Source organism: Lolium perenne, chromosome 7 (genome assembly GCF_019359855.2).
Source record: "Lolium perenne isolate Kyuss_39 chromosome 7, Kyuss_2.0, whole genome shotgun sequence".
Classification (NCBI taxonomy): domain Eukaryota; kingdom Viridiplantae; phylum Streptophyta; class Magnoliopsida; order Poales; family Poaceae; genus Lolium; species Lolium perenne.
This window is the reverse complement of record NC_067250.2, coordinates 257,775,235-257,801,261: the sequence shown is the minus strand read 5'-3', so window position 1 is coordinate 257,801,261 and position 26,027 is coordinate 257,775,235. Positions and strand designations below refer to the sequence as shown.

Sequence of the window (26,027 nt, the reverse complement as noted above, 5' to 3'; positions counted from 1 at the left end):
CCATGTGTAGATTTGTTTTCCTAATTTTCTGTAACTTAGATTTTTTAAATTTGCTAAGAAGAAAGAGTTTACTGGAGTTCGAGAGCGAAAGACACTTTCGGTACCAATTATAATTGTATTATTTCGCATCAAAAAAAGTTAGCTAAAAAATTAGCCAGACCGTGTTATCTTGGCCAATAAAAATGGCAGCCCAACAGGCCATCACCAATTGCTTACCTGTTGCCATGTTCTCCTCCCCAAAACGAAAAATATGTTTTCCTAGTCCGGCCCGTGAAGGGTGGAGGCCGAGTGCAGCTGCAGTGCGCGGACGTGAGCAAAGAACGGCTGAGGCTGCGCGCCCACAACAAGGCGATTCCCGTCCTCTAAAAAACGGGAATAAATTACGCGCCTTGCTCCAACCGGGTCCACACGACCCGTGTCAATGCCCCAAAAACTGACGAAACTGCCCTCGGACCCCTGCTGCTTGGCCAGGGGCAGTCCGGTAAATGGAGCAGACGAGCCAAAAAGCCCTCGGGGAATCCCAAAAGGGATTGCCTCCTACCTCACAAACAAGGAGGCGGCCGGACAAGGAAGGAGTGCTCCTCCGGCCGCACCAACCCCCGCCCCCCCTCCACCTCGCCGCCGCCCCCCACCCCCACTCCTCCAACCGGAGCACGGCTGACATCTTCGAACGGACGGGCTCCTCCAACTGCGGCTGCCGGCGGCCACGGGAGGCGCGATTCAGGTCCTTGGTAAGGAAGCCCTAGCCGCTCGCTCGTTATTTTTTCCTAGGCTTCTATTTGCCGTGCCCAATCGAATCCAAACAGGCAAACCAAATGTAAATCCTCAAGGCGCCGGCGTATATTTCTGGTGCCACTTTATCTTCAGAAAAAAGGAATCTTGGGGTTCAACTGAACCCCCACTCCCCTCCTTGTTTAAGTCCGCCCCTCACTGATCTGTCCATGATGATAGCCACTGAGTCTAATTAGCCAATGAAAACCTGTAATTTCAAGGGTTTCACTTGTGCTAATTAACTGGTAGCGGAGAGGGGTCCGGATTTATTCGTGCTGTCCATTTTTTTACTAGACAAACACGGCTCAGAATATGCTCATTGTTATGACCGTCAATGCAGTTTGGGCGGCCATACACCTTCGTCCCGCGTTTGAAGACTTAGCCAAAACATTTTTTCCAACCCATCTCTTTGTAGCGGCAGTGTATCTTCAGACAAATAAGTTTTGGGGTTCAACTGAACCCGCACTCACCTTGTTTAAGTCTGCCCCTCGCTGATCTGCACATGATTGTAGTCAGTGAGAGCCAATCGAGACCAAGAATTTTGACGGCTTCACTTGTGCGCTAACTTATTGGTAGCGGAGAGGGTTCGGATTTATTCGTGATGTCCATTTTTTATAGATGAATGGCTCAGAATATGCTCATTTCTTGTGACCGTCAATGCAGCGCAGGCGGCCATCCACCTCCATCCCGCATTTGGAATCTGAGGCAGAACCGTTTTCCAAGCCATGGCGGCGACGATGGTGGCGATGACGGCCAAGACCAAGAACTGCAGGCTGGCCACAGAGAACAAGAACACGTGGGCCATCCCGGAGCTGCGGTTCCCCTGGGACTCACAGGAGGACAGGAGCTGCTCGCTGAGCCTGCACGACGGCCTCCTCTCCCCCGCGCACGGCGGGCTGTTCGCCAGCGTCAGCCTCAAGGTCTCAACAGCCGCCCCAGCAGTCGCGGCGGCCGGCCCGGCAGAGCAGGAGTTCAAGATCCCTTTCGCGGACCACTGCATGAAGTACGTCTCCTCGGCGGTCGGGTTTCCGAACGTGGCTGAGCCTGTCGGGGAGGACGTGGTGGATGGCAAGGCCAGGAAGAAGGCCGGTAAGCGCAGGCTGAAGCTGAAGATCAAGATTGGGAACCCACATCTGAGGCGGCTCGTTAGTGGGGCTATTGCGGGGGCTGTGTCGAGGACCTGCGTGGCGCCGCTGGAGACCATCAGGACGCATCTGATGGTTGGGAGCAATGGGGACTCCATGACTGAGGTGTTCCAGTCCATCATGAAGACGGAGGGGTGGACGGGGCTGTTCCGTGGGAATTTCGTGAATGTTATCCGTGTTGCTCCAAGCAAGGCGATTGAGGTAAGTTGTTGCTTTCGGTTTATGTTATATTTTGCTATTCCTAGGAGGTGTCCTGGTACCGAAATGTATCGTGTGGTGTAATGATGCTATTGAGCTTCTTCGCTTATTAGCCATTATACTAGGGTATCAACTTCACTGCCAGTTGTGTTCATTGAGTGCTATTTCTTACACTTCGCGGTGATGTTAATTGTGGGGCAAACTTAGAACAAGAAGTTATGCTAGCTAATATCTTAAAACATCTTCCACTCTGCCATGGATTTTGAGTCGACGGGTCGTTCTGGGGCGGCGACTCGGAGACTAGTCAAGACTAGTCTTGACTCAGCAAGACTCATGTTTAATATTATACTAATATGTATAATGTAGGATATAATATAAGGTTGGGGACATGGGAATGGGGGAAAGCCTGGGCAATTCATGCATCTCTTCTTGAATTGTAGGGGTTGTTTTGGTGCACATATTGACCACTGTAAACCCCTAGCAAGATTCTTCTTCATCCTATAAGGCCCAGAACCAACTTTTTTGCCACACAGATTACATTGCAGCTTCAATCTATCATCAAGATCTGGCCAGAATGCATATTCTATATTGATTCAGTAGTTACAAAATGGGGAGGGGAGGAAAGAATGGAAAAAATCATGACATGTGGGGTCATTTTTTAAGTCGACCGACTCACAAACCTGGACTAGTCGGGACTAGTCAAGACTAGTCGATCGATGCATCAAATGAGTCAAGTCGACTGGCCGAGTTGGCCTTGCAAATGCGACTCATGAACTAGTCGTCGACTAGTCGTTCGACTCGAAATCCATGCACTCTGCTAATAGATGCAGCAAATTTCATGTGGAAGGAGGGCCGTAACAATAATGGGGGAGCACCACTTTGTAGTCAGCGTTACGCAGCACCCAGGCTGCACTTTGTAACAATAATGGAGTAGGTATAATGATTTATGTAATTTGTACACACACATTCTGGAAAGGAGTTTGGGTTCATCTTACTGGCGTTGATGTTTTCTTACATTTGGTTACAATTGAGTTTCATCTTTGTTGTGATCAAGGATCTGTCCTCTGAAATTAGTATCTGGTGGTCCTGAGACTCTTAGCAAAATCAAACTGTTAGCAGCACTTTTAGCTTCTGTTTATATCCCCTTTATTAGTTTTACTCCCTAATCTGAATGATTAGCTGAACTGCAGCTGTTTGCTTTGTTATATTTTGTCTTAATGTTATGTGCACACTCTTTCTGTTCACAAATGCCCTTATAGGCTTCACTAGACACTCTCTAGATGACAGGACATGATTACTGTATAAACTTGGCTTGGCAAATACCGATTGTTGTGGAAAATATACTTGTAGAGCAATTGCTTTGCTTGTTGTGTTGGTAACGAAATGTGTTTGGTTGTTATGATTATGAGACTGCATGGTTAAGTGTTACACAGTAATTAGTTGTGCGACTTTCCATGCCCAATTCTCCTTTTTTGCTTATGAGTTTCTTTTGGATTTTACAGTTTCTGCTATGAATTTAATATAATAGAAGGTCTAATATTTGTAATAAGGGATCAAACATGCTATGGTTTGCCTATACGGACATGACACTCATCTTAATTTGATCGATCTGTTTCCATCCAAATGCAGCTATTTGCTTTTGACACAGCCAAAAAATTCCTTACTCCAAAGGCTGATGAGTCCCCTAGGACTCCCTTCCCTCCATCACTTGTTGCTGGAGCACTTGCAGGAGTCAGCTCAACATTGTGCACATATCCTTTGGAATTGATCAAGACCCGTTTGACTATAGAGGTGAATATAACTCTTTGCCAAGAACGTTCAGAAGTGATGTTTCTTTGTGCTCACCTGACTTCTACTTGCTTCTGCAGAAAGATGTTTACAACAACTTTCTCCATTGTCTCGTCAAGATTGTACAAGAGGAAGGCCCCGCAGAGCTTTACCGTGGTCTGACACCGAGTCTGATAGGAGTAGTGCCGTACGCCGCGACCAATTACTATGCGTATGACACCTTGAGGAAGCTCTACAGGAAGACATTCAAGCAGGAGGAAATCAGCAACATTGCAACTCTCCTGATTGGATCAGCTGCAGGTGCCATCTCGAGCACCGCCACCTTCCCCCTTGAGGTAGCTCGCAAGCAAATGCAGGCCGGTGCAGTGGGCGGGAGGCAGATCTACAAGAACGTGTTCCATGCACTCTACTGCATAATGGAGAAGGACGGGGTCGGCGGTCTTTACAAGGGGCTTGGACCTAGCTGCATCAAGCTTATGCCTGCGGCGGGGATCTCCTTCATGTGCTACGAAGCCTGCAAGAAGATACTAGTTGAAGCTGAGGAGTAGAGTGAAGCATGTGCGCTTGAAGAAATGGGTGAATCTTTAAGAAGAGGCAGGATGATGAAATCTATCTTTTTTTTACTAAGAAAACAAAATTGGATGATTGACTCATTAGAAATTTAGGTGCAAGATAATTGAGATATCTGTTAGATGAAGTTTTGGCTTCCATTAGTTGTGTTTTGAGTTGAAGTCCATAAACAATATTCTGACTAGCGGAAGCAGTTTTGTCATACTTTGCTTCTCTACCGGTTCTGTTCTGTTTTATTACCATGAATAATTCTCGGTATTTTTGCCTCCCAGGCACACCATGCAATATTTACAGAAAATGCCAGTATGCTGCAGAGTCGATCAGTACAGATGAGTTATTCTGGTGGCTTTCTCATGATTTTGTGTCATTAAGCTGCCAGAATTCATAAACAAGGTCTTTGGAACTGTTGATTTTCCAGATTCCAAAAACGCTTTCTCTGGGTTGTGATGACTTTCAGGTTTTGAACCGTGATGATCTTTGGGTTCTTACCCTGAAAACCTTTTTTTAAACCAACCCCTGAAAATCTAGTGTATATATCTTTACACACACAGGCATAAACAGAGACAAACATGAAAATAATACTTAACAAACTGTAGCACTGTAGTATTTTCAAATAAGCAGAGCTGGCGAAGAGAAACCACACAACCCAGTAGCATAACCTAAAAGTGAGACGGAGGGAGTAACAAACTACGTAGCACTACTATTTTCAAATAAGCAGAGCTGGCGAAGGGAAAACCACACAACCCAGCAGCAGGTACTAAAATTAAGTTACAGCAGCGGCTCAAATACTTCATTTAGCTCAGTTCCTCTCCCTCCACAACTCATCAAATATCTCCATCTTTTGCGTATGACAGGATCAGCAAACAAACAACGCTGCATAGTCGAATACTACACATATTATGATGGGATACCAGTTAATTTTCCAGAATTTAGAAAGAAGATCTCTGAGACTAGTTTTTTAATGGTTCAGTAACACGATCTTTGGCTGTGCCAGTCTACAAATTTTAAGACATGACCTTTGGGTTCTGAGCCTTAAACCAAATGCATCTTACATGGCATGCCGTGAACATAAGTCTGACACGAAACAAACAATTCAAACGATATAATATGAAGCAGATCAACCAGCATACCATGAAGACAACAAACTACTATTCAAACGAATCAAATAAGCAGAGCTCTTTGATTACACAAGTGTATCTTCTCTTGCAGGCCAAGAGATAGAACACATAATCTAAAAGCAGGTACTAAATTAAGCTACAACAGCGACCCAAGATAGTTTATTAGCTCTGTTCCTCGCCCTCCTCAGCAGCTGCAACTTCCCTCTCGGCAGCAGCAGCGGCCATCAGCTCATCGAAGTTTTCTGTCTTGCCCAGCACTATTTCAATCTGGCATGTCAACAGTTCCAAGGATGAGCAAACAACAACCTACTAATTCTCAAACACTGCTACATTAGAATTGCTCACTGGAATTAGGAAGAAAGCTAACCTTGGCCTTTTGCATGGGGCGGCCCCTTGATTCGTCATTGACATCAACAGTTGATGTCATGATCTCTGCAAAGCCAATTTGATTGAGTAACTAGAGAGGAGAAAAATGCGAACATGATCTACAAACAACAAGGTAACATGTATCTTACTCTTTTCAACAGCAAGGCCATTATTTTTCAGGATTTCAGCAACAGTCACCACAGTGGCGATGGCTGAAAGGATAAACAAGAAATTAATCAGCTCAGAAGCAGCATAGCAAAGGATCAATGAGCATGACAAGTGGAATAACACAAGATGAATACAAGTGTCACTAACAAGCTTTAACGTCTGAGTGTACCAGATAAACAGCAGAATCACAAATTAGTTTTTGATGTTACGGGGATGCATATTTGACAATATAGTTTCCTAGAGAATCCCGATCAACATACAGGAACATCAACAGCAGCCAAAGCAACAAAGTTGATCAAACCATGGCAATTTGCAGCTGCACTTGAATATAAAAAACTACTCATGTAACAATATGGCATCTCAAATGCGAATAAGGTACAACACTGTCCAATCTTGTTAATTCTGAGAAGTCATCAGAATTATAAATGCTTGCACTAGTGCCTGACCCTTCTTCATAAAGGACACAAGGAATTACCAGTCAACCATCAGCAGGGGCAAAATCAGATGACTGCCAACAAAGTTGTTATGTTACCAAACATGACATTACAAACAATTCATTGCACATCACGGTCAAATGTTAAAGGGCCTAGACAATCGGTTCTAAGATGAAGTCAACCAACATGTGTGCTTCATTGCAGAAACCCAGCAGCAATTACGAATGGCTAGTAGCCTAGTATACCAATAACAGTTAAAATCATCCAAGAGGGCGTGGGAGCTTACCCATGCCGAGGGCCGAGAGCTCCACCTCGGTATGCAGCTGCATGTACCTCTGCAAAATCACCACCGCAACAACATTAGCTCTCGGGGATTTACCAAAACCAGCACACACGAAGCTAAATCTCGATGCCCTCAAAATAATATACGCCGTACAGACCAGCAAACCCCGTAAATTTAACAACGGAAAGAAAATACAGAAAATTTACTGTACTCCAATAAAAATACCTTCTGCAATTAAATTAATACACATGATAGATAGGCAGGCAGGATTGAAAGGCAACTTGTCAGGGTTTAAGACCGAAAACTACGACGGCGGTTCGAAGCAATCCCTACTAATCGTCTAAGACAGACCAACAATCACGGGGGAATAAATCTGACAGAATCTTTCACCTTGGCGAGGTTGACATAGAAGAAGAGCGGCTTCTTGGTGTTGGAGACCTGGATCCGGTTCTTCTTGTGCGGCTCCGTCACGGCCAGGTTCTTGACGCCCTCGGTAACCTCCTCCATCTCGCTCCTCCCCCGACACGAAACCCTAACTCCCAAGAGCAAACCCTCCGCCGCCGCCGCCGCGCGAGAGGAGCAAGGCACCAAAACTAGAAAAAGTCGGAATCTGGGGACCGGGACGCAAGAAAAATAGATATCGCTGGATTCGGCGGCGAAGCCCTATCCTGTGGGTCGGCTGGGTTATATGGGACTGGGAGGCAGTTCGTGTTGGGGTCCAACTGAACTCGGGCCCGAGCCCGACGAGGCCCACTATCGGGCTTTCCAAGTGGGCCGGTATCCTGAAAGATTCGTCAGTCGTGGGCCAAGCCTTGGACAGACTTGGATCTACACAGAATTCGAAGCTCAAAAAAAATAAAAAAAATCTACACAGAACTCCCGGTGTTGACTCCTGAGGCGATTCCATCCCTCTATTTTTTGCGGGTAATTTTTTAAACATAAGGCCAAAGTCCAGCTTTAAAGAACAGCTTACAACACAACGAAATTACAAGCAAACACCAGAAATACTTGAAGAACAACTTGCAACAACATAGTCCTCTTCAGCTATCTGCAACCTAGTGCCGAAGAATTCAAGAGGGAGCCGGCCTGTGTGGCTTGACAAGGGAGAAACACAAGGTAGTTGCACAACAACCACATCCAGTCCATCGTCGAAGAAGGCTCCCTGCCTCCTCGCCCTGGCTCGAAGGGCACCGCACCATCGGCCGATGGAAACGCTCCCCTGAGCCTGGATGCAGACTGTTGGTGAGGACCGAAGTAGACCAAACCAAGCAAGCAGCGCCAGGCCAAGCACATCGAGAAGCACCTCAGCGGGCCGGATATCGAACACGTCAGAGACGAAGCTGCTGAGAACGTTGGAGAAAACACTGGCACACCTGCAACCGCACATCAAACACCCACACCCACTCAAGCACCCCAAGGCCGCACCTTCAGCAAGGGGAGCGACGCCACAGCACCACCGCGGCATAATCCAAGATTAGGTTTTCACCCGGGGTCAAAGGAGGAGGGGGAAGGACAGTACCTCGATGGTGCCCCCAACAGCAGCCGCATTGACCATGGCGAGCCCGACGCGGCGTTCCTCCCCTAGCCACCGCGCGGGGAGCCAAGAGCCCAGATCGGGAGCGGAAGTTTTGACAGACACCAATCTCGACAACCTAGAAAGGGTGGAACTTTTTCCGGGTAATCCCCTCCATGTCTTGCCTCCAATTGTTTTGCCTCAAATTCTTCATGGAAAAGTTGGGCAGATTGTTCAGCTCACAGTTGGCCGGAGAAGCTACAGAGTTATCTAGAAAAATCATGACCTGGCATGTCACATGCAGAGGCGGAGACAGGCCCCAGGCGTAGGAAGTACTACAACTAAGTACTCTTTATTTGTCAAAAAAAAGTACTGCTTAAATGGTAGTACTAGGAACCAGCAAATTTTGATTTTATAATCGAAAATACTTTTGTACTTATACATATGTGTGTGGGTGTTTCCGTTACGGTCTGTTTTGCTTTGAGATTTGGATAAAATGAGAAGAGAGAGCTATTTATCCATCTACCACTGCAAACGTAAATCTCGAGAAATAAATCGACGGTCTAGAAATCTTTTATAATGCATCTGCAGCTCAAAGCTTCAAACATCACGCAGTAAAAGCTTTTTTTTATATATAAAACAGAGGCAAAAGAAGAGGTTTTACAAGTTACAACGGAAGCACTATAAAAGTGAATACAAAACGGATTACTTGTACCTGAAGAGTAGCATTGTGAATTTATTATTGGGAAGTCTATCATGTACCGGAGGGCTGGAGATAAATTAGTGAAGTCTCCGTTCTCCAGTCTGATGCTAATTATTCCTCTGAAAGCCAAACGCATGTACCACTCACTTTGAATCATGTGTTGCAATGCATGAAGCCATAAAGTGTTATTTTCCTGTCAGAATGTTCAACGTTCAATTTTTCATGTACTGTCACAGTGTTATTGATCGGATGTCAGTTTCTTTTGAACAAGCGCGAGGATTATCTGTCTACCGATGCTAATTGGGATCTCGCCAACGACCAGTGTAGGAACTGGCCAACCAATTAGTCATCCATGCCACTGTCACCACACTGCTGAAATAATTAAGATTTCATTTCACTTTTGTTCGACGATGGGAGGCTTTTATTAATTTAACTGCTGCATTTAACTGATCCAAAATACCAATACAAAAGGAGGGCTGCTCAGAACAAAGTTGAAAGATTATAGTTTTTTTTTTCCTGTGTTGAGTCCACCAAAGCCCATATCCAGCCCATGTATACCCGTCTATATTAATACGGTATATGTACGTCGCGTAAGAAAAAAAAAGGTCACATGAGCAAAATCTTTATAGGATCTTTCTATTTCGGCACACGCACGTGATTGTAGATACATACAAAAACGAGGTACAATACAACGGGAGCCGTACGGGCCGTACATGGCTATACGGACGGTGGACCTACACTGAAATTACGAACGTACTCCGCTTACGAACAGGTATGGGAAGATCTCCACCGTTGTAATGTTTGAGACGCCCAAAAAATTTCTAGGTGAGGAGCACCGGAGCAGAGGTGATACAAAAGAGTAATAAAATGGCCCCAAAGAGCAAGGAAAAAACTACCAAGGAGAATCGATCTGAAGCCTAGACTGCCATCCACGTGTGCTGGGTAAACACTGCTTTGGCCACCCTGTCCAGTTGCACATTCTCAACCGCCGTTGTGTCCATGAGTATACATGCTGAAGCGGAGAAGTGTTTCTCTTGTCAAAACTGCATCATTTCTACAACTAATAAGCAATACCAACCAGCAAGCAACAAAGATCCGCCGCACAAGACCTGGGCCCTTAGCTTTATACCATTAGTACCATGCAACCAGTTACCAAAAGATAACTGAAAAGAAAGTTCACGGTGGATACAAATTGGACGCCACCGCTGGGTGATTGATGATTGAGCGAAACGCCACTGGCTCGAGTCTTACTCCTGAAGCTTTATTTCAGGACTACACATCAGCCAGCTGAAATCCTGAAACAAGGGGCAATAGACAATTCTACAACACTGCAACTTGAGAAGAACACCTCACAAAATAGTTAAACTGCTGACTGAATAGAACAGGTTACCGACAGGGATAAGAAGCTACTGTTGGGAGAAGACTATGTGCAACAGTCAAATCCATGCTGCAGGGTTGACTAGTTTGTTCCCGAGAAAATTTTGGGCCTGGCAGCTTCTGTGAGGACATAGAAAATTAATTGCTCATGCATATCGTTCCGACTACGCAGTTGAAATAATTAAGTTTTTCCTTTTCACTTATCCGCTGCATGAGTGGAAGTGGCCCTGACTGAACGATGCCTTGGAGGCTTGGAACCTGGACAGGAGTATACGTCAGCCATCTGAGATAAGAGACGGTTCTGCAGTGCAAAGACTTTACAGCTAACTATCCACTGAAGCATTGACGAAACAGAGCAAACAATCACTCAAGAAAAGACGAGCACCTAACAATGTTCTAGGAACTGGCTGCTCCTATAATAGAGTCCATTTAAGATCATTCTAAAGATCAACTCGAGTGCCTCAAGTCTGCAGCAAATATGGATGCACGCTCTACCTCTCTGCTCCTACTAACTTCGATCCATCTGCTTTTGCGCATCTCTGCTCGCGAATTCCTCTTGCCAGGCTCCTCTCTATCCGTAGAGGATAGCTCCGACATGCTCCATTCACCAGATGGTACTTTCACCTGCGGCTTCAATAACGTTTCCCATAATGCATTTGTCTTCTCTATTTGGTTCTCCAACACAGCTGAAAAGACTGTCGTCTGGAGCGCAAATCACCTCCACCCCGTGTACTCCTTGGGATCCCAAGTGATGCTACACAAGGATGGCCGAATGGTTGTAGAAGATTACGATGGCCAGCTCGTGTGGGAGAATGGTGTGAACTCTTCATCAAATGCCAAACAAGCTCAGTTGTTGGACACAGGAAACCTCATCGTGATGGGCCAAGGTGATATCATTCTATGGCAAAGCTTTGATTCACCTACCGATACATTGCTACCCAATCAGAACATTACTGCTGCTACAAAGTTGGTATCTGCTGATAGGTTACTAGTTCCTGGGCATTACAGTTTCCATTTTGATGATGAACATTTACTCACACTGTTTGATGATCAGAAGGATCTCTCTTTTATCTATTGGCCAAAGCCCGATATCAATACATGGGCAAAGAAAAGATACCCATTTAGTACCACCACATTTGGGTTCCTTGATAACTGGGGATATTTTCTTGGAAGTGACAATTTAACTTTTAAGGCTGCCGATTGGGGTCTAGGGGTTATGAGGAGGCTAACATTGGATTATGATGGAAACCTTAGATTATACAGTCTAAGTAGGGAAAAGCGAAAATGGGCAGTCACGTGGATAGCATTTCCGACCTGCTTTGTACATGGTTTGTGTGGTATGAATGGAATATGTGTGTATACACCTATACCTGCTTGTGCATGTGCCCCAGGACATGAGATCATCGACCAAAGTGACCGGAGAAAAGGTTGTCGGCCAAAGTTCAACCTCAGTTGCGATGGGCAGGAGATGAAGTTTGTGAAACTACCGACCACTGACTTTATAGGTTATGATCAAAGTAAACGTATTGTTTCCTTTCATGATTGCAAGAAGATGTGCTTGAATGACTGCAATTGCAAAGGTTTCTCATACTGGCAAGGAGATGGAACTTGCTATCCAAAGTCGTCCCTTGTTGGTGGTGTAAGCAGACCGGATTTATCTGGTTCTATCTATCTCAAGCTTCCGAAGACATTACAAGTGCCAACGTCCTCAATTCCTCACTCGCAGCCTTTTGGTCTTACATATGTTCCTAACTGTAGTGCAATGAACAAATATTTCACTGCAAATTTTCCAGATGAACCCAAGAGCAGTAAGAGTGGACCACAGTACTGGTACTTCTATGGATTTCTATCAGCGATATTTTGTGCGGAGGTAATATTTGTGGCACTAGGATATTGGTTTATGCTGAAAATGGAGGGCAAACAGTTAACAGGAGTATGGCCAGCTGAGGTTGGCTATGAAATGATAACCAACCATTTCCGCAGGTACACTTACAAGGAGTTGCAGAGAGCAACTCGAAAGTTCAAGGATCAGATTGGGAGGGGAGCATCTGGTCTTGTATACAAGGGGGTCTTGAAAGACAAGAGAGCTGTAGCGGTCAAAAGGTTGGAAGACATAAACCAAGGCGAAGAAGAATTCCAACATGAACTGAGTGTGATTGGAAGAATTTACCATATGAATCTGGCGAGGGTTTGGGGATTCTGTTCTGATGGTCCACACAGGATACTGGTTTTAGAGTATGTTGAGAATGGCTCGTTGGATAAAATCCTTTTTAGCAGCAAAGGCTCACAGACCTTACTTGAATGGAACGAAAGATTTAAGATTGCTCTAGGGGTGGCAAAAGGATTGGCCTATCTTCATCATGAGTGCTTGGAGTGGGTTATCCACTGTGACCTGAAGCCTGAGAATATACTGTTGGATGAAAACATGGAGCCGAAGATCACCGACTTTGGCCTTGCAAAACTTATGAATAGAGGTGGATCCAATAAAAATGTATCGCGGATTCATGGAACTAGAGGTTATATAGCTCCTGAGTGGGTTTCTAGCCACCCAATAACAGCAAAGATTGATGTCTACAGCTTCGGAGTGGTTCTCCTAGAACTACTGAAGGGGGCTCGTGTTTCAGACTGGACATCAAATGCTGACGAGGAAGTGGAAATGGTTCTTCAAAGGGTCATTAGGATGCTTGCCGAAAATCTGAAGCTGGAGGGCAGCAAACAGTTATGGATAGCTGACTTCATTGACTCCAGATTGAACAGCCAGTTCAATAGCTTGCAAGCAATAATGATGGTCAAGCTTGCTATTTCATGCGTAGAAGAAGATAGTAGGAAAAGGCCGACCATGGAAAATGTTGTGCAGATGCTTCTTTCGGTTGATGAGGTAGTGGCATAATTCAGCAGTATTCTACCAGCTAAAAGAAGAGTTATTTGATACAGTAGGCAGCATCTATGCATATTCTTAGATCCAAAACAAGATATCTATGATGTGTATCCATGTAAATCAAGAACCGCATGAGTCGCTTGTATACCAATATTAAATTTCGTATTTGACCACACTATGCCAAGTTATGTAGTGTCATAACACTAATACTTGTGCAAAGGCTATGCTAGCATGTATTGTAAGAAGTTCAAATTTTGTGTGATCAGTTGTGATTTACCATCAATGCAAGATATGTTGATGGTTTGGTTTTTCCTTTCTGAGAATGCATGTTGCCATCTTGGCTGAACCTACTATGTCGATATTCAGATTTATTAAATCTTAGGACCACTTGTTTTGCGCAGAATTTCACTTACACCTGTTTCGCTTATACCAAGGAGGCAAGTTCAGTCGCTGAAGACAACTATGAACCCTGTAGAAGTATAACTAACAATGCATAGTTCAATCATGTCGCGGCAAAAAGAAGTTCAGAGTCAAAACGACTTCATCGATGGCTATATATATAACTTAAGATGCAAATAGCCTACTTTTCATTTCACAAAGGCAACAAGGAGTGGAGCGAGATGGGAGTATGTATTGTACCCCAAATGAAAAAAAAAGTATCGATGGGTTAATATGCACATAACGGCGTAAGTAATCTGTTACCAGAGCATTTTTAGCCCTCAATCTACAGCCCAACGCGTATGCCACTTTGCCACCAATTTGTAACACAATTTAGCTTAATTCACAGTAACAACCTAGCATGGCGATTCCCTAGGTCCAGAACACTACAAGCATGCCCTAATAAATCTGCATTCAATCAGTAAGCCCAAGATTTCTCCGTATCTCTATCGCAACAGAAGGTAGCATCAACTCTTCTACCAATGAAACTAGAGATGCAAACAAGTCAACAGTTTTTTTTTTTTCAAAAGTGCTGAGATTTTTGAAATTTTGGTTTATTTGATAGAGCTAAAGAGGGTTGGAGGGTACACTAAGGGTCACCAATTTGCATCCTTAAATGGAACTAGTAGACTTGTCACGGAAGATTTTGGTGGTGATTACTTTGCAGTACTCCTGATATATGAATCTAGTTGATGTTTACCAAAAGGAACAAAGTGTGCTCAATTTTCTCAAGGATTTCCTAAGCACAAAATGGACTCATCTTTCTTTCCAAATTGATTTGTCCACTGCTCATACAGGTCGGTGCCAGTTCATCCTCTAGCAACTGGCAAGTATTTTAGGCAACGAAATTTTTAAAGAACGCACTGAAAAGTAACACTGGGATCAATACTACTTATTGCATATATTTTCTAAGTGAGATGTTTTCTACAAGTCAGTAGTATTCATATATCATATCATGATTCAAAGTGTGAGAACAGCGTCTCTTTATTTTGCAAGTGTAAGAGCAAGATCCATATCCCGTGTTTTGTGTGTTTGATAACAACACTCGAACAATTCTAACCGTGCACAAAGTTTGTCATTGATAGGTTTGCAAGATGCACAGTACCCTCGCTGAGCACATTATGATCAGAAGACCGAAGCGTAGCTCTTAGGGTTTTCTGGTTTTGTGTGTGTGTCGTGAGGTAACTTGGTAGGAGAGAAAGAGAGGAAAACATGTTTTAGCCATAGCGGTACTACCGGTACCAGGAGCGGTAGTACCGCTACCTCTACTGGTACCGCCCGTGATACCGCTCTGAGCCTTGCACATGGATATGCCCACAGAACACGTTGCGGTACCTTCACGGTACCTGGAGCGGTAGTACCGCTTGAGGGCGGTAGTACCGCCCACGGTACCGCGCTAAGTACCGTAACGCGTTACGGTAGTACCGCTCTGGTACCGCTCGGGTACCGCTTGGGATCCAGTAAGGTCTGGACCCTATTGCGGTACCGCAAGCGGTACCGCGAGCGGTAGTACCGCAATGTGTCCACGTGGACAAGTTCAGTGGGGAATTTGAACTCAGAGCGGTAGTACCGCTTCCAGAAGCGGTAGTACCGCTTAGGCAAAAATAGCTGGTAACGGTTGGATTTGGAGGGACCTATATAAAGGCCCCTTCTTCTCCAGCCAGCCTTAGCTCTTCTCTCTCTCTCTCCTCCATTGTTGCTGAGCACAAAATTGAGGGGATCTCCTCATCCACCCAACCAATCTTGTTCATACTTTGTGTGGTGGTGGAGGAGACCCCGATCTATCATTCTACCAAGAGAAAGTTCACCAATTCGTGGTAGTCCTTAGTGGATCTTGTTGTTAGGGTTCCTTGGTGGAAGAGCCTCTTGGTGGAGCACTGGAAGAGCTTTTTTGGTGGAGCACTGGAAGAGCTTCTTGGTGGAGCACTGGAAGAGCTTCTTGGTGGAGTATTGGAGGGGTTCCTTTGGTGGAGCATTGGAGATGGGTTCCTATGGTGGAGCATTGGAGATGTGCAACTATGGAGTCTAGCTTGGTGATGTACTAGCTCCATAGGGTGTTGGGAGCATCCTTGTGTGTGGAGCTCGCCCCAACCTTGTGAAGGAATCACCGCCTCGACCGGTGCCTTAGTGGAAGAGGGAGAGCACCTCCGTGGAGCTCTCTCGAGGAAGAGGGTGAGGCCTTCCTTCGTGGTGTGGCCGCCTAGTCTCTTGTGTGAGACTAGCACCTCCTCAACGCAGACGTACTTCCTTTAGTGGAAGGAACTGCGGGAAACAAACCTCGACTCGCCTCGCCCCCACCCACGGTTGTCTCGCTCCTTACTCTCGTTATCTTGTTGATTCCTTTACTTGTTGCACATGCTCTAGCATCATTGTAGGAACACCGTATTGCAAAAGTTGTCACCTTTACCTTCCGTTGCGCTAAAACTTGAAAAAGGTTAAAACTTGCCGTAGCGCCATTCACCCCCCCTCTTGTTCGCTACGATCCGTTCAAGTGGTATCAGAGCAAGGTTTTCTTGCTCGGGCTTTACCGCCTAAGAAATGGCCGAACAAGAGGTGGTTGTGAATGGAGTCCTTCCCCGTGAGCAATCATCTCCATCATCAAGTGCCGATAATACTCCGGCTACTTTGTATGACCTCAAGAAATTGGAGTCATCCATTGTATCTCAATTGAAGGCGATGATGATGGAGTTGATTACTCCAAAACCTAACCCCATCATAGATACAAATAGAGGTGTCAATGTTTCCCCATCACAAGTCGACTCTTTTCCTTGTGTTGAGATTGTTGAGCAATCAACAAACTCACATAGGGAAAAGGATCTTGAGGATGTTGACACCTCATCAAAGGGGAAGGATGCATCTCCATCAAGTGATTATGACTCAAATGCTCATGCCTTGCATTATGACTCATGGTCCTCCACCATTACTTGAATCTAATAGCTTTGGTGATTGGAAACTATTAATGCATTCTCATGTGTGTAGCACCTCTACCGAGCTTTGGCGGATCATTCAAGAAGGATATTCACCACAAGACCCAATGAACTTGACAAGAAGGGAAGTGGTGGATCACCAACTCAACGCCATCGCCATCGACATGATTCATTTGGCCATTACTCCCAAGGAACGCGCTCATATCCAATCGCTCAAGACCGCCAAGGAAGCTTGGGACGAACTTGACAAGCTCTTCCTTGGAAATGGAGACATCCAATGCTCTCATCTTAGTGAAGCAATGGCAAATGACTTTGTCGTGATAGAGGGAGAATCGCCCGAAGAGATGTACAAACGCCTTATTGCTTTCGCCATCCAAATGCAAGATCTTGGAGCGACTTTTGTGGATGACCGTTGGATCGAGAAAAAGTTCTACAATGCTCTACTTCCTTGGAGTGGAAACAAGAAACCAAACTCGAGATCAAGGAACTCTTGCTACAATTGTCGCGACAAAAGTCACTTCGTTGCGGATTGCCTCTACAAGCAAAGGGACTTATATGGTGGATACCTCATTCGTAAGAGCAAGTTTCAACCCCTTCCCAAGCGGCTCCCCAACAACCACATCACCAAGAGATCCTTCACCGACAAGCCTAGAAATAACATGCTTCAAGATGAAGACCATATGGTGGAAAATGAAGGACTTGAAAAGAAGAAGGAATTGGAGATTATCTCTCTCACCCAAGCTTATGAGGAAGAAGTGTGCATGCGTATGACTCTTGAAACTAGTGCTCTTATTCTTGAAGACTACAACAACTCTCTCATCTCCCAACTCAAGGATCGAGATTATGCTCTTGGTTGGTTGGACAAGCTCAAGACAAAGAAGAATTATCTTGAAGAAGATCATGAATGGTCAATTGAGGATGTTGCAACCTTTGCCAAGAAGAAAGAAGATGAAGGTCCTAATTCATGTTGTGACAAGCTCCTTGACGAAGTATGCTTCTTGAGAAAACACAATGCAAAGTTCTTGGATGTCATCTCAACTCAAGAGGAGGCCTTAGATGAATACTATCGCTTGAGTAAAGAGAAGGTGCAATGTTGTGATCATGAAGAAGAGATTGCCACTCTAAAGAAACACAAGGCCAAGCTAGTTGAAGTCAATGAGAGGCAAAATGAGTCCTTGTTGGAGTGGATCCGTTCGAGCAGAGAAAAGGTCACTTGTTGTAACCATGAGGATGAAATTGCTTATCTTAAGAGGAGCAAGGACAAACTTATGGTGATCAAGCTTATGCAAGATGAAGCCATAGAAGAATACAAACGCTCTAGCAAGGACTACATTTGTCGCAATCATGAGGACGACATTGCCACCTTGGAGAGACACAATCATTCACTCGAGAGAAGGAATTCTCTTCTTGAGGAAGCTCTAGTGGACCGAGAAGATGAAGCTAATGACTTGAGGTCCGAGATTGAGAGTCTCCAAATTCAAGTCCAATTCTTGGAAGGAGTCATTGAAGCCCACGAGGACTTATGCCATGAAGGAGAAGTGGCAATTATGCCAAAGAAGATTAAGAGAGAAGGAAGGATCAATGAAGCAAAGAATATGAAGGTAGAGCCCATTGAAAAGTGGGCTCCTATTTCCAACTCTTGATCCATGAAGGGCCTTGCTTTCGGAGGTGCTTATTGGGTGGTTATCTTGAAGCCACAAGTCTTATGTCCGGAAGCAAGGAATTTGGTGTCGTCATCAAATCCTTATATCCATCTTTCTCATGACGACGACACAATCAAGCTTAAAGAGATTGTGTTTTGTAGGAATTGTGTTGAAAGGAAATGCATCATGATGAAGCTTCTCAAACAATTTCGATACAAGTTCTATGACATAATCCTTGCAAGAAGAGGCAACAATGGAACGGAGTTTGTTCTCAAGATCTTGGTTTTCTTCATTGGCAAAGAAGGAATCCACCTTTCACTCCTAGCCATACTCTTACCCTAACCTCATAGGGTTGCCGGAAGTGAGAGACAAACCTAAAAAGACACTCAAGCATAATGATGGAGTATGAGTCTATTGAGAGGCTTGTGGTATTGAGTGATGAGACTTCTCGATAGATATGATAGTTCTTTGGAGAAGGCGGAGTGCTTCTTGTGAGAAAGGAGATGTAATTCCCCCGATTACCATAGGAAGGATGAGTGTTGGCACTCGCCAATCTCAAACGCTACCTTCTATGAGTACCGGGGAAGGACGAAGTTCCATTTATATGGAGCCATCTACACCACAAGGCCAAGTCACCTCCATTGGACAACCAAGTGCTAAGTCACCTCTTCCACAACCTCAAGTTCGGCATCAACATCAATGACGTCAAGGCGAGGACCCAAATCTTGATGCTGATCAAGGAACCTCACACGAACCTATCCTTTTGATCTTCTCTCGCCGGGATGCTAATGCGTCAAGACTCCTTCATAATCCAAGCAAAGCACAAGATATTCTCAAGAGCAAGATGTGATGGGATTCAACGGTATAGCAATCCCAAGGATCTATTCTTCCCGAATGTGCCCAACAAGACAATAGACTCACTCTCTATCGTTTATCGTCAAGGTTTGCCTCTCTACCCTTGTGCTTCTCATTTGGACATTGTGTCATAAGTGGATACCTATACCACTCTTGTGCCATATGTCTAGATGTAAAGCACGCATGGACATAGGGGGAGTGCGGTTTAAATTATTGAGCTATCCCTCCCCCCATGATGCACAAAGAAACCCAAAGCATATGCTATTCGTCAATCAAGTGACTATGAGTTTCATGTTGAGTAGTAGTCGTGAGTCCTAGGTCTCTACGCGACCTCACACTACCAAACTCTTACACGGTGGCCTCGTCCACCAAACCTCCTCTTCGAGGAGTTGTTGTTCTCTTTGTGTTCTTTTTCTTTTCTCTTCTTGTTTTTGTTTGTCATTTCTTCTTTCCTCTTTGTTTCTTCTCGGGAGATTCACCCAAGCTTGGCTTTTCTAGCTTTGATTCTTGCAAGCTTGGTTGGGTAGTACCTTAACAGTTCCGTAATCTAATCCCAAGCCATCACCTACCTCTTGAGCCAACTCTGTCTAAAAGCACAAGTCTACACCAAAATCTGAGGTTTTTGAGTTTGATGGACGGTACTACCGCTTCTTGGGCCGGTACTACCGCTCTGGGGCAGTTCTCTGACGAAACTGAATATTTCTCCCCAGAACGGTACTACCGCTTCAAGTACCGGGCCAGTACCGGTAAGCGGTACTACCGCTTCTAGGAGCGGTACTACCGCTTGCACGTTTTGACTTGAGGTACCGGTTGGGGTCGAATTTCCCCCAAATCCTCACAACTCCTCTTCCACCTCAAGTCAAAGCTCTTCCCCAAGCTCAAGACCTCGAGGAGATCGGCCCCGATCTCCTTTTCCAGCCGCCATCGGCCCAATCTCCTCCGTGGAGAAGCTTCCCCAACCTCTTCTCCGCCATGTCCTCCGGTATGAACCCTAAATTCTCTCTCTAGGGTGAGTGGATCTCCCTAGATGCATATGCTAGGGTTTGTTGGAGTTTTGTGGTGGAGAAGCACTCTTGGAAGCTATTCATGTGTAAGGATACTAGCTAGCAACAATGTGTGACTCTAGAGTCGATTTCGCCATGAACCAATCTCAATCTGGTTGTGCGAGCTTGAGCGGTAGTACCGCTCATTCTTGGGCGGTACTACCGGTCAAAGCGGCACTACCGGTTGAAATTGCGGTACTACCGCTCTGCATAGAGTCACCAATGTTGCTTGTTAGTGTCCATTTTGATCTCTAATTTCTTGGCTTGTGCACTTATCCCCTATTCCCTCCCAAACCTCTGTTGTTCACAGGTGCACCAAAGACCCGTGGTGGCAAAGTCAAGCCATCCTCTCGTCGTCATCGCGATGATGAGCAAGAGGAGATCATGCCAACAAGGACCACCAAGAGACAGAGAGATGCAGCAGCAGGGGCAAGGGGACCTCAAAAGTCAATGCTTGATGTGAAGAAACGCCAATTCTTGGAGGTGCGGGGAGCCAATCCTTATTTGCTCCCAAGAAATGCTCGCCAATGCCCCAATACCTACTTTCATCATATCAATCAAGAGAAGATCTACTACGAGGTCTATGGGGCCAAAGAGTTCAAGTGTTGCCCCCCAATACTCCATAAGCATGGACAAGCTCCGCTCCGACCTCGACTACTTTGGAGAAGCTCTGGAGATATGTGAAGAACAAGGTCTCATTCCTATCATGAAGTTCTCTCATGACTTCTCCCGGGAGGTGATTTGCCAATTCTATGCCAGCGTGGTCTTTCTTGAGGATGAAGGAGGCTATCGCTCTTTGAAGTGGATGACCAAGGAGCATGTGATGGAGGCCTCATGGCAAGACTTTGCTCGATGCCTTGGTTATGAACTCCCCGAAGACAACTCCAACTACTTCCGCATTCATCTCCAAGCCAAGCCCATGGCCAAGGAGAAGATGGCCGACCTCTACATTCGTGGGAGGATGTTGTGTGGGAGCACCAAGGGCCTCCTGCCGGTCTATGATATCATGAACCGCATCTACCGCAGCACCATCAACGCCAAGCATACCAACCACGACGAGGTGCACGGATTCCTTGTGAATCTCCTTGTGCGCACACATCAGCTGAGGGGCTGCGACAAGCAACTGGACATCATGGACTACATTTGGCATGAGATGCGTGATTGTGCCTTCCTCCGCAAGCTTCCTCAGTACGCTCCCTATCTCATGAGGCTCATCTGTCTCAAGTGGGATCAAGAAGGCCGCGGAGATCTCTTGGAGCAATGCCGCCCCAACATCACCATTCACAAGGAGAAGAGTCCTCTTGTCAAGGACCATGACCTTCCAAGGTTTGGCAAAGGAGCTCCCAAGGACAAGGACGAAGACGAAGCCGACAGCGACGACTCCGACTATGTGCCCAACTCCATCAAGCAAAAGGGCCTCTTCGCCAAGCTCACCGCTCGCCTCAAGAAGTCCTTTTGCTTCAAGAGGGACCTCGAGGATAGGATGTACCAAGCTCATCACGACAACAAGAAGATCCGCTAACGCCAAAAGGCGATGATGAGGCATATGCAACTCCCGGTCTCCGAGGGCTCCGAGGACAACATCACTCCTCCCGGTGAGTGGAAGTCAAAGCTTGTTTGGTCTAGCTCCGAGGAGTCCATCCCCGAGCCACCTCATGGCAAAGGACTTGCCCAAGATGAAGAGTATGAGGATGAAGAGGAGGAGGACGTCGAGGATGATGGTGATGACATTGAGGATGATGATGACGAGGAGGATGACGACGACGAGTGATTCCCTTGGGACGCTAGTATGCTCCTTCTCCCTTTTTGGTGTCTCGATGCCAAAGGGGGAGAAGTTGATCTATTAGGACGGGAATTTGCAAGGGGATGCCAAGGGCTTGGTGGCTTTATTTTGGTTCTTTCGGCCTTGGCATCAAACTTTTCCCCTAGTTATTCGGAACTCTATTCGTATGTGTGTTTGCTACTCTATTCGTGGGTCTCCCGACCCCCCGTTTGTATTAAGACTTAATCATGCGTAGCTTTATGGTCAATGGTCTCCATTATTCATTCTTTGATTGGCCATATCATTCCTATGGAGGCACTTATTATTATTGTGAGTTTGGGTTTTCTCAAGGCAAAGGTATGAAAGGATTCACCCAAACTCTCCTATATACAAATATTCTTGCCTCTATAGTGTACTTGTGCTACATTATCTTGTCATATGATCATCTTAGCACTTGTGCTTGGTTTGTGAAATTTAGGGGGAGTTCTCTCTAGGATGTGTGCATTTGTATACAAATGCATATTTTAAATATGCACGCATCTAGGGGGAGCTTCGCCTATACTTGCAAACCAAACTATCTTATCATAATATCCTATGAATTAATTGCAAATTCGTGTGTTGTCATCAAACACCAAAAAGGGGGAGATTGTAAGAGCAAGATCCATATCCCGTGTTTTGTGTGTTTGATAACAACACTCGAACAATTCTAACCGTGCACAAAGTTTGTCATTGATAGGTTTGCAAGATGCACGGTACCCTCGCTGAGCACATTATGATCAGAAGACCGAAGCGTAGCTCTTAGGGTTTTCTGGTTTTGTGTGTGTGTCGTGAGGTAACTTGGTAGGAGAGAAAGAGAGGAAAACCTGTTTTAGCCATAGCGGTACTACCGGTACCAGGAGCTGTAGTACCGCTACCTCTACTAGTACCGCCCGTGATACCGCTCTGAGCCTTGCACATGGATATGCCCCACAGAACACGTTGCGGTACCTTCACGGTACCTGGAGCGGTAGTACCGCTTGAGGGCGGTAGTACCGCCCACGGTACCGCGCTAAGTACCGTAACGCGTTACGGTAGTACCGCTCTGGTACCGCTCGGGTACCGCTTGGGATCCATGAAGGTTCCGGACCCTATTGCGGCATGCAAGCGGTACCGCGAGCGGTAGTACCGCAATGTGTCCACGTGGACAAGTTCAGTGGGGAATTCGAACTCAGAGCGGTAGTACCGCTTCCAGAAGCGGTAGTACCGCTTAGGCAAAAATAGCTGGTAACGGTTGGATTTGGAGGGACCTATATAAAGGCCCCTTCTTCTCCAGCCAGCCTTAGCTCTTCTCTCTCTCTCTCCTCCATTGTTGCTGAGCACAAAATTGAGGGGATCTCCTCATCCACCCAACCAATCTTGTTCATACTTTGTGTGGTGGTGGAGGAGACCCCGATCTATCATTCTACCAAGAGAAAGTTCACCAATTCGTGGTAGTCCTTAGTGGATCTTGTTGTTAGGGTTCCTTGGTGGAAGAGCCTCTTGGTGGAGCACTGGAAGAGCTTTTTTGGTGGAGCACTGGAAGAGCTTCTTGGTGGAGCACTGGAAGAGCTTCTTGGTGGAGTATTGGAGGGGTTCCTTTGGTGGAGCATTGGAGATGGGTTCCTATGGTGGAGCATTGGAGATGTGCAACTATGGAGTCTAGCTTGGTGATGTACTAGCTCCATAGGGTGTTGGGAGCATCCTTGTGTGTGGAGCTCGCCCCAACCTTGTGAAGGAATCACCGCCTCGACCGGTGCCTTAGTGGAAGAGGGAGAGCACCTCCGTGGAGCTCTCTCGAGGAAGAGGGTGAGGCCTTCCTTCGTGGTGTGGCCGCCTAGTCTCTTGTGTGAGACTAGCACCTCCTCAACGCAGACGTACTTCCTTTAGTGGAAGAAACTGCGGGAAACAAACCTCGACTCGCCTCGGTTGTCTCGCTCCTTACTCTCGTTATCTTGTTGATTCCTTTACTTGTTGCACATGCTCTAGCATCATTGTAGGAACACCGCTATTGCAAAAGTTGTCACCTTTACCTTCCGTTGCGCTAAAACTTGAAAAAGGTTAAAACTTGTCGTAGCGCCATTCACCCCCCCCCCCCCCCCCCCGTTCGCTACGATCCGTTCAGCAAGTTTCCTTGAGTAATATGTGGTGTTGTGTTGTCGGAGTACTTTGAGCTACTGAACATTTTGTCAAGAGCTGCAGGTCTTTAATTTCACATTCTGGACAGATCGTTTAACACCGTGCCTACCCTTCTAGAAAATCCTCCATTCATCACATAGGGATACACAGGAATAAATCCACGAAGTCAAGCAAGCATGTTACCACTCACGTAGCAACTTTTTTTTTGGCAGCCAGCAAATCCCAAGCTGAAGTGAACTTTGCATCAATCGAAGTTATCCCCAAGAAGGGATTAGCGGAACTCAGCATAGAAGTACGAATGCAGCACGGAGAGTGACCTGTGGAATGGAAGCGGAGCGCTGGTTCTGCTGTCGGCGCCGTGAGATCCGGTGGCGACCTCGCCGGCAGGGTCCGCCGTGGGCGGGGACACGGGGAGGTGGAGGCGACGAGGGGAACGGGAGGGCGTGCGTGCTTCATAGGGCGAGAGGGGCCGAGATGGGCCTTTGCTGGTCGCGGCGGCAGCTGAATACGGTGGCAATTTGGACAAAAATAAGCCAAACTTGTAACAAATTTTAAAAATGAATATTTCGCAAAACAATTTCATATCATCTAACCCTTTTCTGCCGCCCTGTCTCTACGACGGCAACCAATTGTGTGGCGCCGTAGGTTGGGACGTGGCAACCTATTGTGTGGCGCCATAGGCTAGGGCGCAACAAAAGAAGAAAGAAAAGTGCAACGCCATGGGCTGGGCCGCGGCACACCATTGTGTGGTGCCGTAAGCTGGGGCGCCACTCTATCGGTTGCCGCGCCGTAGAAACAGCCACAACACAAAAGAATGAGATCGGTAAATTTGTTTCGTTAGAAGTTTATTCGTCGAAATCTTTTTCACTTTAGATTATTTTTGTCCATTTTGCTGAGTATGGTGGGCTAGGACTGAAGATAAAATATTTTCCTGTTCTGTCCACATCATCAACTGCCACCCCATAGTATATGACTTCCAGTTATTTTTCCAATCCTGCCGTGCTCGTTGTTTTATTTGAAAGATAATGGTATATCCAGTCTGAAAAGATAAATGAAATATTCATTCTGCAAAGGGTCATCAACCTTACAATCAATGACACGTAGTCACATACTTCACACAACACAAAGTTAGGTAGAAAAATCAGGACCTGGCATGTTTCCATGCGTGCGTACATCCGCCGCCGGTGTGGACAAGTCCCTCCCGCGCCGGCGAGCACTAAAACAAGATAGTGACGGAGACAAGCGAATAGAAACACCCCAACCCTCCCGCACCCCCGCACCCCAACCCTCCCGCCGCCGCCGCCGCCGCTGGCAGCGCCGCCGGGGCAAAGATCTCGGGGCGTGGCGGCGGCGGGGGCCCTCCCTCGTGACGCGTCGAGAACGGCGGCCAAGGAGTCTCTCACGCGGCGGCGGCCCCTTCCGCCTCCCGGGGCGGTGGCGATCGGACGAGGATGGAGGGCGGCGGCGGTCCTCCCAGGGACGATCTGCTGCGGGCTGCGGCCTCCCCGCCTCCCATCGGCGGCATGCCGGTGGTGGTGGCTGGTGGAGGCGGGCGGCGCCTTTCCTCCGCCTCTCGCCGGTGAGGGGCGATGATCTTGGGCTTCTCCCGCGGTGCACGAGGACGCCCGGGGCAGCAGCCTTGGGTTCGACGGTGGAGGTGACCCTCTTCTTCGCCGGAGAGGATCGGCTGCGGTTGGTGGTGGTGGATCTTTTGATCTATCACCGCGTTAAACAGCGAGATGGAGGTGCTTGAAGCCGGCGATGGTGTCGCCGGTGGAGGGTTGGAGTGGCCAGCCAGGGATGGTCGCCGACGTGGGGGTCCGACCTGAATAAAGGCGGCGGTCCTAGGGCCTCTCTTGCGTGAAGAGGAGGACCCACCGAAGGCTGGACTCG

General features: G+C 46.5%; 3 protein-coding genes and 1 long non-coding RNA gene across 5 annotated transcripts; 2 read left to right on the top strand and 2 right to left on the bottom strand.

Annotated features, from left to right (window-relative positions):
• The first annotated feature begins 573 nt into the window (after positions 1 to 573).
• On the top strand, positions 574 to 4,778 carry LOC127313517 (adenine nucleotide transporter BT1, chloroplastic/amyloplastic/mitochondrial). Of its 2 annotated transcripts, none has more exons than XM_051344008.2 (4): positions 574 to 731; positions 1,435 to 2,117; positions 3,744 to 3,905; positions 3,983 to 4,778. In XM_051344008.2, exons 2-4 carry the CDS (start codon positions 1,497 to 1,499, stop codon positions 4,448 to 4,450), a joined length of 1,251 nt encoding a protein of 416 aa, XP_051199968.1. In that variant the 5' UTR covers positions 574 to 731; positions 1,435 to 1,496; the 3' UTR covers positions 4,451 to 4,778. The 2 variants fall into 2 exon arrangements, with proteins under 2 accessions (XP_051199968.1, XP_051199969.1); XM_051344009.2 differs by having other exon boundaries at positions 582 to 731; positions 1,440 to 2,117.
• An 802-nt stretch (positions 4,779 to 5,580) lies between these two features.
• Positions 5,581 to 7,509, bottom strand: LOC127313514 (uncharacterized protein At2g34160). Its single transcript, XM_051344007.2, has 5 exons — positions 7,232 to 7,509; positions 6,845 to 6,893; positions 6,106 to 6,168; positions 5,958 to 6,022; positions 5,581 to 5,857 (listed from the first exon to the last, which is right to left on the bottom strand). The coding sequence occupies exons 1-5, from the start codon at positions 7,346 to 7,348 to the stop codon at positions 5,753 to 5,755; spliced, it is 399 nt and encodes a 132-aa protein (XP_051199967.1). The 5' UTR covers positions 7,349 to 7,509; the 3' UTR covers positions 5,581 to 5,752.
• Positions 7,510 to 10,155: 2,646 nt separating this feature from the next.
• Positions 10,156 to 24,645, bottom strand: LOC127313516 (uncharacterized). Its single transcript, XR_007859048.2, has 3 exons — positions 24,452 to 24,645; positions 10,452 to 10,692; positions 10,156 to 10,352 (listed from the first exon to the last, which is right to left on the bottom strand). It is a non-coding gene; the product is annotated as an uncharacterized lncRNA (long non-coding RNA).
• On the top strand, positions 10,861 to 13,629 carry LOC127313511 (putative receptor protein kinase ZmPK1). Its single transcript, XM_051344004.1, has one exon. It carries the CDS (start codon positions 10,913 to 10,915, stop codon positions 13,322 to 13,324), a length of 2,412 nt encoding a protein of 803 aa, XP_051199964.1. The 5' UTR covers positions 10,861 to 10,912; the 3' UTR covers positions 13,325 to 13,629.
• Positions 24,646 to 26,027: the final 1,382 nt, after the last annotated feature.